The 15,474-nt window shown below is 46.8% G+C and overlaps 1 protein-coding gene across 11 annotated transcripts in view; it reads right to left on the bottom strand.

The window, feature by feature from the left end:
- The window catches only part of ARID1B (AT-rich interaction domain 1B), a 449,099-nt gene that overhangs the window by 39,863 nt on the left and 393,762 nt on the right, over window positions 1–15,474 (bottom strand). For all 11 annotated transcript variants that reach the window (XM_060614472.3, XM_060614478.3, XM_060614474.3 and 8 more), the window contains one exon: window positions 2,377–2,522. In XM_060614472.3, coding sequence (XP_060470455.3) covers window positions 2,377–2,522 — 146 coding nt within the window. The remainder of the gene's footprint in view (window positions 1–2,376; window positions 2,523–15,474) is intronic.

Genomic DNA, 15,474 nt, shown 5'->3' with positions numbered 1-15,474 from the left:
CCCACCTCCCCTGCATTTTAAAATGAAGAAATAGTTGTCACATTCATACTCACACTGACTCCATTTGAATAATTACTTGCTCACTGGAGCCTGTAACAATTTGTCACTACACAGGGAGACTGTTTTTGGCCCTGTACACTGTCTACAGCACAACGGTTCGAACTGCGCAAAGAGGGTGCTGGAACGTCTGCCGCATAAGCTGCTAACGGAAACTCAGCCAGTCCTACGCCCAGCCCTGGACACTGTGGGCGTCATCTTCACTTTCTCCGAAAGGGTCCTTTGGTAGAGGAAATGCTTTGCCGTTATCACCGGCAATTGATATGCACGAGCCCAGACCAAGTAGGGTGATGTGATGCTGATCACAGCCTTTTTTTGGCCCAACTCTAGGAAAGTCAAGAGTCCACCTTCCGACCAAAACCCGTCAGGAGCCACTCGGTAACGTTCTGGGTTCCCCTGTCGTTCCCGTTTCCCTCAGAGATTGTAACACAGTGAGAGCGGACTGACGTGTGCCTATCAACAGATACGCAGTAGAGGCTAAATCATCCCTATTCCTTGGATGTGCTAGATGACTACTTTCTATCAGGCTGCATTGGACTTAACCGAGCTGGAAAAAAAAAATCACATAAATGTGTAGAGGAAAATTTGATAAATACTTAAATTATTAAAAATTCAATATCTCCAAATATACCATGTGATACAAAACTATTACTTAGCCCATACAAAAGTGTGTGAGGATAAACGGCCTTTTGTCGAACAGTTTTCCTCTGAATTATCTGAATAATAATAATAATAAATAGAAACCCTCTCTGTGAATCTCCATTAAATTGGCTATTCCTTAGGAACACATAAATCTTCTTAGGCAGGGCACCGTGCCATCTGTTTGTGGTTGGTTATTTTTGTGGCTCTGGGGTCCAAAGGAAAAGGGGAAAAATGAGTATTGCTAATAGTAGGTGAAAATTTATTGTGTAGTTTTAATGCTCTGAAGTAATTTTATTTCAGCAAGCCAGACAAAACACATAATGTCATAACCCAAATACGCTGTTACCTGGGACAGTGCTGAGAAGGGAAGGGAAGCTTCTGGCTGACAGACTGTTCAAGAGCCTTCCCCTTTCATCTCGAATGTAAAAACATCCCCCTCGCTGGGATGAATGACTGATATCAGGAAGGGCTGTTCTGTTTATTTAAAAACCTTCATTTTCTCCACTAGTTTCTCTTTTTTCCCCCTCTTCCGCATGCTTTTAAAGAGACGTAATCAGGGAATGGCCCTATTAAATTAGACCTGAGAAGCCAACCCCTCAGAATCTTGGCGGGGATGCCAGCCCAGCCTCTAGCTGTCCGTTCAGATGGACAAAGAAACAATAGCTCCTGGGGTGGCCTTTCAAAGATGGACAGGTCAGCAAGGTGGCAAAAGGCAGAGGAGATGAAAAAAGGTCGTAAGAGAAAGCCAAGCCTCTAACTCCACAGTGCTTTTCGAATGCATCATAAAACAGTGCGGGACACACATGACTGGCTACACAAAGCTCTGTGTTGACCAAAGGAGAGAATGCGACCCGAACAGTGGTCACCACTCTAATCGGTGCTAGAAAGGAACAGGTCAATTGCGATCCACAGCGTTTCCTCACGTAAAGAGTAGCGCTCACTGCTGGGTAGTTGGGGCTTGAGGAGGTGATTCAGGGTCTAAGCAATCCAAGGACACAGACGATTTGCCCAGGTTTAGACATTTTCGATACTTCCACAAACTGAGAGAAGACTCTTACTGCACCAATCAGATGGGATTTGGTAAGAACGCAGTTGTTGGCATCACAGAGTGGGTTGAAACAATTAAACGTGACACAAAATTTAAAACGGCGCATTAAAGAAAATTGTATACGATTCCTCAATGGAGACAATCTGCAAATAGCACTTAAGGAACAACTATCTCCACATACACATTTCAAGGTGAAAAAATACTTCAAACCCCCTTGTTCTGCGCCTGAAATATGATTTTTAAGTGTTCAGCACCGTCACTACCGAACGGAAGATCCATTCTGTCATTGGGACCTCTTAATGCTTTGAATGATACCCAAAGACAAAAAGAACATAGTGTATGCAGTGAGCAAGCAACCCCAGCGACACTTAAGAATACGTCCACACGTTGCAAAAACAGAGCGCGGAAAAAGAATTTACATAAAACGTAATGTGACCCTCAACTCTTAACAGTAGTTACATAGGTTGAGCAAGTTTCCAGGCACAGAAAAGTGGACTTTTCCCCCCTTTTCACCCAATGATTCCATTGCTGTTGTCTCTGTACATTCACCGGTGCAGGCCTAAGAGGAAAAGAGGGAAAGGGTTGGGGGTAGGGGGGCAGCGCTCAGGGCACAGAGCCGCCTCGGTTACCTGTTGAGCTGTTCACCATATTGGGCGCCATGCTGTAGGGGGGTGCCTGGGTGTTCATGAGCCCAGAGCTGTTGTTGACGGGCTGGCTGTAGGGAGAGCTGGAAGCCATAAGTCCACTCTGGTTCATGCCCGGGAAACTGCCTTGCCTGTGTGAAGAGAGAGCACAGGTATACATATACTGACCGTGCACGCGGGCAACACTCTATCCCGGGGGTCATTTCTCATAATGCACATATGCAAGGGGTGGGGCTGCTGTTTTCCGTGTTTGCTTAAAATAATTGATTTCCTGGACAGAGAGGCTGAACTCTTGCTAAATAATGACTTAAAGCACTGTGTAAAAATTCCAAATAATATAGATTCCACAAGTAAATTACACATTTTAAGTCATGTCAAGTGTTCCACGTTATGATTTCTATAGAGGAATATAAGCAAGAAAGGGGGAACTTGAAATAAGAACAGGAATTACAAAAGCAAGCAAAATTAACTTCTAACATTTAAAAAAGATTTGACTCTTTATTGGCATTAAGTAGTTAGTATCCTCGTATCAAAAACCAGAAGTCAAGGGATGAAAATCAAATGGGCAGTGTGGGAATGTTACTTAAATTTTTTTTCCTTTGACCTAAGTTTTCTGATATAATGAATATAGGAGAAAGCATTTCTAAACGCTTCAACCTGATTATTCAAGGTTCTGAAATTAGGTACTATTAAGAACACACCCATTTCCCCATATTGACATCACACAGTAAACCTCAGACTCCCGCTTCTTTTTGTAGGATTGCTTGCGACAGGAAGGAAGGGAGCTTAGACTGGCTGAAAGTGTCCCTAAAAGGCTCCGGGTCACCCCTCCCTGACTGCGACGTAGACTCATGAACCTAAAGTTTTGGTGACTTGATTTCACTGGTTTTGTGTGTCCGTTCTATGAAAGACGAACTTCTCACTCTTGCAAGAGGCCAAGGGTATTTCTGCGTCTGAAGGAGACAACTGTGGTGCAAGGGTATTTCTCTGCTGGGCCCGGGCCTGGGGAAGGGGAGGTTTGGATGGCACGGTGGTTTAATGCTCGCAGGGAAACCACAAGGTGACAAGACAGGTGATGGCTATGTGGCAAAATCTGGGAAAGACGCCACCCACTGGTGTACCCAAACTTCTCCTATGTAAATAGTTCACCTGGAGAAAACTTTTCAAGCTTTCATTTACTGGTGTTTACTCTCGGGAGTAAAACTAGTAAGAGGCGTAAAAATCCACACTTGCTCATCTACTCCAAGTGAGTTATGATTTTAAGCCCCTCCACCTCCATTAAGTCGTCATTTGATGGCTTTTCGTGTGTAATGGTAAAGTATGTTTAAAGAGATCCTTTCAAAGCTTAACCCAAGTCATTTTCAGAAAAACACAATATACAATCTTTTTGTGTAGCAGTCTTCAGTGGATTCAACTTTCTGGCTCGTAGAAAAAGTTCAAACATGGTCCACTTGAAAATTCAAAGTATCAAAGGTTTGAGTGCTTTTCTTCCTTTTAAATATCACACCAACTATTCTAAACTGGCACTCGATGATAGCTTGGAAAGAACATTCTAGCAGGCTGAGAGACTAACGGTGTGAGTGTGGCTCTGGGAGAAAGGGATGTTACTTCAGCCTTGAATTCTGAGCTCACTCAAGTGCCACTTCAAATACTACAGACTGCTGAATCAGGATGATAATACCCACTGCAGTTCATTAAGAATGTATCTGAGATCATCCAACGGCTTCTGATTAACCTCCAGGTCGTCAAATACTCATAAATACATTGCCCGGCAGCCATAAACATATTCCTGTACGGTTCGGGTCTTAACATCAGCGTGGAGGTTGCCGGCATTAACTCAGACAGCTGAGGTTCCCTTCTGGGGTGTTTTCATTCAAACAAAACACAGTTTCACGTTCATGTTCCTGTGGCACCTGCTGGGACTGCTCTCCCAATTTGTCAGCAGGTTAGTCACCTGAAGAGCATCCTTAACTCAGGAACAGGTTGGGTTTTCTGAAGACAACTTTCAAGTCTTAGCCAATGGTGACCCGCCGTCGTCCATCAAGATCGTTTCAGGGGCCGCCTCCTTTGTGAAGGCTGCCCTGTCTCCCCCACCTGGGAGCTCTGCCTTCCCCAGACTCTGCCTCTGACAACCCTCTGCACTTTCTTTTGTGTATGGCAACAATTTATGTGCATGCCTGGGCTCTTCTAGGCAATTCTGAGAGGAGCAAAGGAGCAACAGACAGCTACCGCAGAAAGTACTTGTTAAATAAACCGAGAGAGAACATTTTTACCATTGTAAACAGGCTTCTTCCAAATTCAGTTTCACATGTGGTGTGACTAACATGTGCATGAAACACATGGTCCTTTAAGCACACCTGCTTATAACTCAGGTGCAAAAGAGAATCCGAATATGAAACCCACCAGGCAGGTGGTTAAATGAAGTAATGACCTCAGAGGCTCCTTGTAACCCTAATCTAGGGTTTCTCCCAAGTCTGCGTGGCCCATCTGCAATCACCATAAGATGATGAAGGTGTGCAGGAGAAGTTAAACAAAGAAACCCTTAAAGTTACAAAACAAATTAAAGATTTCGAGGTCGGTGTGTTGGATGTCAGCTGCTGCGTATAATGGTCCTCAATGAAATCATGCCTGCAGTTTGAAAAGTCTGGTCAAAATGCCACAGGTCTTCACTCTGCCACCAGTCACACCTTCCACTGTCACTGGGATCTGGGAGCAAATCTCCTTCAGTCTCTGGGCCTCAGTGTTTGCATGTGGCCATGGAGGGACCAATAACAATAATAATGTTCATACTTTACTAGGTAATTATAAATGTGCCGGGCACACTTTCTAGGCATTTTATACATGTAACTTTTTAAATTACCTGGAGGAAGGTAGGTGGAATTATGCTCACATACAAAGGAAGAAAATAGGGATCAGAGAGATTGAATCACCTGCTTAAGGACACACAGCTAGGAAGCGTCAGAAACAGGATTCCTCAGGCCTGCTTTCAGATCAGTGTCCTGCATTTCTTTCTCCAAGTGCAAAGTACACAGGCATACAGAGCCCACTGTATACCTTCCTGTCTACTGTATTCGTCTGTGGTGATAGAAAGCTGACAAATGAAAATGGTGCTTTTCTCCGGGTTTCCGGGACACCTGCTTCTAGGAACGAGTTTATCCAGAGTGCTGCACGCCTCTTAGGGATCCAAGTAGGGAGGTGGCCGACAAAGATGCGAGTCTTCCCAGCAATGCAGGGCATGCGCGGCCATGAGCGAGGCATCTGGCCACCTGTCTAAATGGGGGAGAAAGCCGGTCTTTCATCATCATAGAAGAAATCCAATTCATCACTGCTTTGGAAACTACTGCCAGGATTATTGGTAATTTTCAACGAGCAAGAGGAGCTTAATACTAAAAAGAGCTTTCTGCTGACTTTTTGGAAATTGAGACAATTTTGTTTTGTGGAAGAAAACGTAACATGGCCGCCTGGCTAAGCCGAGCGCTCCAACTTATCACGGTGTCGCTAGTATGAGAGGATTTCTGGGGGCTCACGACAAAAAGCTTATTTGGTTGGGCTGACTACCGTCACTCGGACCACAAAGACCTCCAAAGAAGTTGGGCCCTTTCCAGAGGCGGCACTCGCCGGCTTCTAAATCCCTTTCTGACCACGGCACCGTTTGCAATGCTCCGAATGGAATTTGGAGAGCCGAGAAGTAAATCACCAGACATTCTCTTTTTCAAAACGAACCAAGAACAAAACAAAAACAGGCGAAAATACAAACTTTTGAAACGAAGGAAACATGTTCCGCGTAAAAGCCTACCAAGATGTAAGCTGGGCCCGGAAGAGCAAAGTGCCCTTCCCTGACCTGTGGGTGTGTGAATTCCTGGGCTGTCTATTACGGGGCGACAGGCTCAGGTGGTTTTCCTCCCAAATTACCGCGGTCCCCTGATGCGGCCCGTTCCTAACCTGTGATAGTTGTGGCAATAAATGCCCAATAAGGCCCGGGGGGTTGGGGGGACTGGACTAACATTTAAAAGTAATGTTTAGTTGCTGTTGTGCTGCTAACGTAGCTACGGGGCGTAGCGCCTGGGCCGCACTGAGTGGGAGGCGGTGCGTCCAGATCAGGGCTGACCAAAGGGGCCACCGCTTACCCAGGCCTGGCCTTCTGTGACAAGGCCCTGTTCCCTTATGCCTTTGCAAAGTCAAAGTCTGAGGTGGGGCGCTGTTATTTAAACACGGGGACCCGCAGAATCACCAGAGGAACGTTATTTAGATCGATCGGTCTTTGGTTGGGACTGGATGGAAGTGTTTGAGATCTGTCATCCTATGACAAAGGCCAGGTTATTATAAGGAGGATAGTTCAAAACTGGAGCCTACGGAGGTATTTCCCGAAAGCACTCCTCACTCCTGCTTCTCAGTCTTCACACGGACACAAGTAATATATATATAATAATAATATATATATATATATATATATATATATATATATTATTATATATTATTATAGATTTTCCTTTTACTCACTTTGGAAATTTCTCAAACACTACACATTCATCTGCCAACAAAGAGCTGGCTCTAGGGAAGAAAAAAAACAAACCCAGAAGCAAACACCAACTTTAAAGTGACCGTTTCCAACGGTTCACTGAGAAGATAGAAAGCAGTTAAACATACCAGTATGAAATCCTATAAAGAGTAACCACATACTCCTAAACACCTTGTTCTAAAGTCAACTACAATACAATTTAAAATAAGATCTGTATATGGTTTCGGTGCTTTAAAAGAATATTTAGGCCATACTGTCTTAGCAATCACCACTATTTTTTCTCAACAGTGGCAGATGGGGAAGTGTGAAATGTGTATCTTGAAAATGAATGGATTCCCGATACAGCTCTTTGGAGAAGGGTCGGGACAGACAGAAGAAATAGTCTGGAAACAGGCACCACACGAGTGAAACCATGTCATTTCAGTCCCAGGGGCAAGCCACCTGGAGAGAAGCTCCACGCAAGGGTTCTAACAGAGCCACTGAAAATATCACTCGTGAGTTCTGTTCAAAATTGGAAAGTATATGACTGCCACATACACACGCCTTCCTCTGTATGGACTGTCAGTGTAGGTGTAGTTTATGTAGCCAGAAAGATTGCTCACTGACAAAATTAATTAGGCTAACAGTGAAATTTGGGGCACTCTTTCACTTAAACTCAATAGCGATCGGAACCAGGAACTCGCATCTTCGAAAAGCCCAGTTCCAGCAGAGTTTATTTTTAGAGAGCTCTAACTGCATGCATAACATTACACAGGATGCCCTATTTTAAATGTGTTCTCAACAGACACTGTTTTCACACCCATGTCCAGAGTCACTGGCAGAACGCTTTCAACCTGAGTTACACAGTATCTTTCTCAAAGCCTCACCAAGAAGGAAAATTTGGTTGAAACTGGTTTAAATCTAATATCTGAAGAGGGAGAAACACTGCCTATGTCCCCCAAACAACATGATCAAGACAGAAAAGAAAGCCGTCCAAGCCCCAGCCCATTTGTGGTGTGACCAATCCATCAGCCCACCTGTAAGGACACACACATCAGCAACTCGGGGGGCAAAGTAACGCTACAGTTTCAACAAGCCACCCGCCCTGGCTGGGAATCAGTCCTGGGGAGGTGAGGTGGCATGTATATCCTTAACCCAAAGACAACAGATAGAAGCGTCAATGACTTAGAAACAGTAGATGCCTGGAAAAACACACAGCCACACAGGGGAGGGAGGGGAATGAAGGGGGGAGGGAAGGGGAATGAAGGGGGGAGGGGAGGGGAAGGGAGGGAATGGGGGAGGGGAGGGGAGAGGGCCTTCGGGTGTCTGGGAGCAGGGGACAGCAGGCTGACTAGCAGGGAATGAAAGTGGGGAGGGAGGGAAGGGCCACGTCACCCAGGGCTTCGGTTCTGTAGGGCTGTGTCTGTTAGGAGAAACGGAGAGACCGGGGGTTTTAAGCAGGAGCAACTTGTTAAGAAGACGTGTGATTGGAAGACGCCGTCCTCGGACTGTGGGAGGGAGGACACACTGGAGGCGGGGGGGGGGGGGGGGGGGGGGGGGGGGAGAACGGCTGTGGGGCTGAGCTACTGTAAAAGTCCAGGTAAGATACGGAGCTGAACGGTACCCTGGAGGTAAACTGGGAGGGACCTGGTGATGAATTAGATGCTGTGGGGAAAGAAGAGGCGCACCGAGATGTCTCCGAGGTGTCTGGCTTACACAAGAGGATGGACAAACAGGGCAGTCACAGAGAGATCAGGGCTCTGGCTTTGGACATGTGGCATCTGATGTGGCCCTGAGTTCCCGAGAGGCAAATGTCATGCGGGCAGCTGGAGGCTCAGGTCTGGGAAGCAGAGGGAGGGGTCCTAGAACTCATCTTTGCTCCCTGCTCTCGTCCAATCCTTCTTGAGTCTTTTTGTCTAAGAGTCTCCCTCGTGAACGTGACCTCTTCTGGGGCAGCCCGTCCCCTTAAAGAAGGCTGAAGTGTGTAGGATATCAGCCACAAAGCTAAGAGTCATGATCATTTTCCAGCTGTAAATTAGTAACGCCCCAAACCCTTTGGCAATTGATACGTTTAGGTTTTATTTTTTCCTTTGAGAATGGGCAAAAAGGAAAGTTACTTTTCAAGAGCTCCATGAAAAAGACGCTTTCAACGGAAGGGTAGCGGTCACTTTGTTAGCTGTTCTCGAGAAGGGTCTTTCGCGTGGATATTTAGTGGCTAACTCCGCAGAGTCCAAGTTCTCCCCGGCACGTCTTTGCCACGGCCCAGATCACGTGGGCGGCCCACAGGACCTCCCGTTCGTCCTCACCTTTCTTCAAAGAGCCGTATTTTCACCCCTGCATCCTGGCGAAATGATTTCCACCAAGCGCCGAGGAATACTGCATATTCCACCCTGATTTCCTAAAAGGCTGGAACATCAGAAACATTTCTTCCCTTTTTGTTAACTACTTCACGCAGACTTCTCAGAGGGTTCCAACCTGTTATCAGTTCTGCTCCTGGCATCCCTGCTAAAATGCACCTGTTGTGCAATTTCAAGATTAAGTGCTTCTTTTTTGCCTCAGTGCAGGTCACCCGTTTCAGTTGTTCTGAAAGCAGCGGACTGATCTTCCCCTCCTTTCTCAAAGCAAACAGGAGAACAAGTAGAGCTCAAGGGTTTTGAAGCAAGGGACTTCCTTGTCAGGGTGTGAAGAAAATGCAGAAACTGGCTGCCTGAATTTTGGTAATTGATAACGAAGAAGGTTCTCTGCATCTCCAAGTTGATTTTGGTTTGTTGAGCCCATTGTTCTGTTATTAAGAACCGTTTACTGGCAATCGCACGCAAACGAACGGCAGGTCTCCCTTCTGAAGATGCTTCACTCAGAGGTTCTGGTGTTAGACCCTGTTGATCCCCAGCACACCGGCTGCCTCAGGTGCAGGGTGGAGACAAAAGCCACAGGGGGCAGGAGTGGGTCCCCAAACCTGCCTCCTCCCTCTGAGGGGTAAACCCCAGAGCTTTGTGGCCTCTGGTACACGTAGCTTCCCACTGGCTTCTGATAAGGATGCAAAGAGCATAGGCCCCCTGGTCTGGTGAAAATGAGGTCCACTGTACCTCTTATTTTATTTATTTATTTATTTATTTATTTATTAACATTTATTCATTTCTGAGACACGGAGCATGAACGGGGAAGGGGCAGAGAGAGAGAGAGAGAGAGGGAGAGGGAGACACAGAATCCGAAGCAGGCTCCAGGCTCCTAGCTGTCAGCACAGAGCCCGATGCGGGGCTCAAACCCACAGACCGTGAGATCATGACCTGAGCTGAAGTCGGACGCTCAACCGACTGAGCCCCCCAGGCGCCCTCTGTTGTACCTCTTGAAGGAAAAACTAGTTGCCATTGATGTCACCCACAGAAAGAAAACCGTGCTCTTCCCTGTGTTAAGTCAAAGTTCTTTACTTAAAAAAAAACAAAAAAAAAAGGTTTATCTTGGGATCATAAAACCATTAAGAAATGATCGTGAGTAATTTGTGAGGGGGGCTATTCCTTTTCAGTGATGGGAGTACCTGCCCTTTATACAAGGACATCCCCTTCCTGGGCACAAGGTACAAGAGAGAGTGACGAGGGAAGGTCTCCTTACAGTTACCAGAACCTCAGACACAGGGCACATATCAGCTTGACAAATGCCGAGGACTAAGCAGCAACTACCCAAGAACGAAGCCGAGTGATGTTTTAGGAAGGAGGTCGTTAAGAACGCACAGATCTCATGCATTCACAGACTTCTTGTACCTAAATGGACCAGTCTGTTGACTGAAAAAAAGAAAGAATCTAGGTCCCAAGATCTCCATCTCATATCCTTGCCACAGCAATAGTCTGTAAAATCCTCCAACAAACAATACTCTTGTCCAGCACTGTGGTGCCAGGAAATATATCAATACAGTCCTTTCTAACTTAAAAAAAAAAAATCTTCATAAAATTCTTACAGATTTCCTGAGCTAAGGGCAGCCCTGGGCCACACAGTTACTCAATTTATTTAAGCAAACGCTGTTCAGAATTAGGGTAGAATGTTGCAGGAAGAGCCTGAAAAATAGGAAGGCGGAAACTGGCAAGCTCTTACCCGGCATTAAACACTCAAAGGCCATCCAGCAAGAGTTAACTGGCAAAGCACGGGACAAAGCGTTCAGGTTCTGAAGCTGCGGGTTTTTTGTTTGGTTTGTTTTATTTCACTCTCTTAATGGAAGTGGAGTTCGGAATAAGAATGAAGGTCAAGAGTAAGAAGGGCCTTTGGGAGGTGCCCCCACGTCCTTCGTGCCACCAGCGAAGGGGTTCCATGAGCGACCAGAGAGCCCAGCCCCTTGCCCGTGGTCTTCGCAGGTCACGCGGGATGCTTCCCAAACCCCAGACGGGGACAGACTAAGACACAGACCAGATGCTCTTTACCACTTTTAAACTCTTCCGGCTGCCCTCAGCCCTAAACACCGTGGAGGCGACGAGGTTTCAGACACTTCTGGTGTCGGCCGTGTGGCCAAATGCTACCACCTGTGATGTGTGTGACTCCGGGGACCCTGCCCTTTAACCCTGAAGAGCCCGGACTGGCTGGGCTGTGTTGCTGACCGTCTCTGGGGACGGGTGGACTATAAAGCTGATTCTGGAGACGACCCTTCCAGCTGGCCTGGGGGGGCTGTGTCAACTGTGGGGCAGAGGTGCTAGCAGGACCCCAGGTCAGGCCAGGTGGCTCAGACAAGGGAGCAGACAACCGATGCAAGGCTCACCTTGATGACAAGAGCCCAGACCCAATGCACGCGTCATCGTGGGTCACCTGAGATGGTGAGGACGCACCCCGCTGGGAGGGGCTCAGACTGGGACTGGATAGGAGATACTCTGAATGAGGGAGGCAGGTCTAGATACGGTGGGAAACTGGGAATGTTCCAGAATATGAGGAGCACACTGATGTCTGAGACGAGGACAAAAAGCAGACAGTCAGAGGGACTCGGGGAGACCACCTCTGCCATGAGAGGAGAGACTGCCAAAGCCCGAGTTCTGGTTTCTGGCCCGCACAACCACTGGTTCCTCGGAACGCTATCCAGTGACCGAGGCTCCCGTCCAGCGTGCTCCTCATTCAGTATCCACCAGGTTCAAACACAGGCATCGGAGTCTACACTTTCCACTCCCTTTTCTTCAGTAGCAGGAATCCCAAAGGTCAACCCTCAGCCAGCGTTCCACAGCAGGGTCCCCACGGGGCTATGAAAAATGCAGGCTCCAGACCCTCCCCTGCCTGTGGCTGCGGTGAGCGTGTGTACGTGGTTAAAACGCTTGCCTGGTAATAACCACTTGTTTAGGGAACGTCACAGACTCTAGTCCATTAAAGGTTTGCTGCACAGTTCACACTCTGATTCCTTGGATCTCATTCAACTTAAAAAAGAAAAAAAAAACTCTCTTGGTCTTTTAAAAAGTAGTGCTTTACTAATTTTTGATTTGAAGACTAATAAATATACTTTGTAGTTACGTGATAGTTCTGAAACTCTGAAAGATTTGATTGAAATCGTAATCTTAAAATACCAACATAATAATCCTCAATTCTAAATTTTGAAGGGGAAAGGGGGGGGGCTAAAAATTAAGCACAGTATTTGGATGATAATGCAAAGGCTTACATTTAATTGCAGCAATAAAAACTCTACTTAAGTCTCAGAAATCTTTTCTTTGTCTTCCAATAACGTGACTTTTCCAATCATAGCTATTATTCTAAAACCTAAGAGTCTAAAATCCAAGGGGCTAAATTCTTTGTTAATACAAATCACTCACAGCCCTTCAGGCTCACGGACCCCACTGTAACTGGGGCTTGACACATTTAGAAGTTTTTTGCTCCTTCCCTTTGACATTTTAATGCACTATCTCCATTAATGTATTTCCACATCGGTGGCTCCCTGCCCATCAGCAGAATTGCGTCATACTGGCTTGAAGGAAAATAATACGGAAAAAGTGCCTTGCTGGCAAACAGCAACGGGGAAAATGAATTATAAATACACCTCCCTAAAGAACAGCTGCCGGCAGACGTGTGTGTATGCGGTGTGCACATGAGACACAGACACCAGCAGCCTGTGTATACCCGAGAGGACAGACTAATCCAGTCGCTTGCAAGCAGAGCCAGCTAGTCCCAGGCAGAGGAAGACCACCGGTCGAACTCTCCTCCGAGACATTCGGCCACTTCAGCATCAACACAGGTGAGGTGCTACGACGGATCAAGCCACCTTGTGGCTAACGTTTCGCGGCAGTGAATGGGTGGCAAAGGTTAAAAAATGACATTAGTTAGAATTCCCAAACTCCTCTTTTACTAGAAACATTCTAACAAAAGTGATTTTGGCCACCCTAGTATTTGGTACGATGTGAGTATTAAAACGTAGGTCTCCAGACTCATGGTTGTGAGAGTAGAAAGATGCCATTCTAGGCAACAATCATAAGACTTTCCAAACGGACTCATTTTTGCTCCTACTTTTTTCCCCTTAAAAGTAAGAAGTCTCAGAGTTTTCCTCCTTCTGATGTTCAGTCAGTCCACGGGGGTGTCTTTTGGGGACAGCAGGAGGAAGACGCACGTCGCTTGTACCAGCCTCAGCAGGTGTATGCGCTGTGGGATAAAAGGGTCGGCTCAGAATCCTTACTCTAACGGCTCCGCTCCAGTCACAAGAACGCAAGATGTGGAATCGTTCTCGGGGGGCAGGCAAAGGGTGAAAAGGACAGGGATTCAAACCCACCCATCAGGCAAGCTGTCACCGCATCCCACAAGGTGGGTGGTCGCGGGAGCAAGGACTCAGGCTGCGCAGTGGATCTACAGGGGGACGTGCCAAACACACGTGACCCATCGGGGAAGCACGGGGCGGGCCAGGGAGCCAAAGTCCAGGCCTCAAGTAAGAAGTAGGATCCCCACCAAGACACTGGCTGATCGCTGGTTTCTAACGGAAGAATTGCCTTTAGACCTGACAGAGAACCGAAATTAAGACGTTTTCCTTTTAGAGGGAAAAATCTATTGAGACAGCACTAAATGAAGGAAGGAAGAGCGGTTAAGACCGGGAGACAGAGCCGATGCCTGGCCTGTAGCTGACGAAAGGGTCCTGAGCCGGTAACTCGAAGACACTCGTCTCCTCCACCACAAAATCAAGAGGCAGAGGCCTGATGACACCTCAAACCCTTCTAGCTCCAAGACGCTACTGCTCTGGCACCGAAAGTACATCCTCTGGGAAGGGAGAACGGAACACTTCCCTTCTGAGGAAGATACCGTCATAAAGATCTGGGCCAGAACTCTGACGCTGGTCATCTCAAGTCACCGAAGACTCGATTCAAGTTGATATACGGGGGGTGCTGGGGGTGGCAGACTTCAGGGAACCAGGCTGTACCCGGGCCTAAAGGTCTAGGGCTTGTCAGGCCTTCTGTAAGTTCACTGAAGTCGTGCGTTTCCCCTGGAGCTCATTCCCAAGAAAACAATCTGGATAACTCTGATATATCCCGATCCACACATCGGCTGTATTTGGCAGAGTGGTCAGCTGTTGGGACACTAGCAGGTGCCACTGGGAATGGATGAATGGATGCAAAACACACGTCCATGGCTGAGGGAGATTTTCTTGTGTGTGTGTGTGTGTGTGTGTGTGTGTGTGTGTGTGTGTGTCCTAGGGTTCGTGGTAATGCTTCTTTAGGAAGCAACAGGCCAAAGTCTCTCCTAAACTTCTGGCCAACTTTGGCTCCCCTCTACAGACAATGTCTCAAGTCTGTCCAGCATGGTCTACAGAGCCAGACTGAGGGGGAAAGTCACCTGCTGTCCCTGAACTAGGCTTTTCATAAGGTCACTGAATATTGCCACCTCTCTCTCATGGCTTCAAAAGAATACTACCTACTAGAAATGCTTTAAAACTAGGGGCACCTGGGTGGCTCAGTCAGTTAAGCAACTGGCTCTTGGTTTCTGCTCAGGTCATGATCTCATGCTCTGTGAGTTCACACCCCACATCGGGCTCTGTGCTGACAGTGCAGAGTCAGCTTGGGATTCTCCCTCCCTCTCCCTCTCTTTGCCCCTCCCCTGCTCGTGTGCGCTCTCTCTCTCTCTCTCTCAAAATAAATAAATAAACTTGAAAAAAAAAAAAAAAGAAATGCTTTAAAACTAAACACAGCAATGCATTTTCTGAATAAAGTCTCTCTGTGTATGGCGGGCAGGGCATCTTGCAAAAATATTACGTGTAACTTATTAATTCCAAATGATTAGATGAGATCACACAGCTGGTCGAGTACCCGAGCAATAAGAGTCACCGTATTCTACCGTAAATCCTCTGATAATCAAAAGGAATTCCTTCACTCGAAAGGTCGAAATGAAAAAACCCGATTCTCTCTGTTTCTTCACTTACTCAGTGCAGCAGGTGGGTTTTACCCTTAAAAAACAAAGTAATAAGATGGCTTCCAATCAGTCACGCCTGTGTGTTTTCCTCTGTCCCGTCTCACACGCAACGAGCTGAGAAAGCCTGGAGCATAACTGCCATAATCCGTCATTTCTCACGGAGAGCTTTCGGGTTCTAACAGCACACGTGTGCACACACACTCACGCGCTACGCTTCTGTCACTAATCTGTCTTTTTTCAGG

This window comes from Panthera onca, chromosome B2 (genome assembly GCF_046562875.1).
Source record: "Panthera onca isolate mPanOnc1 chromosome B2, mPanOnc1 haplotype 2, whole genome shotgun sequence".
Lineage (NCBI taxonomy): Eukaryota > Metazoa > Chordata > Mammalia > Carnivora > Felidae > Panthera > Panthera onca.
This window is presented reverse-complemented; position numbering and strand designations above follow the sequence as displayed.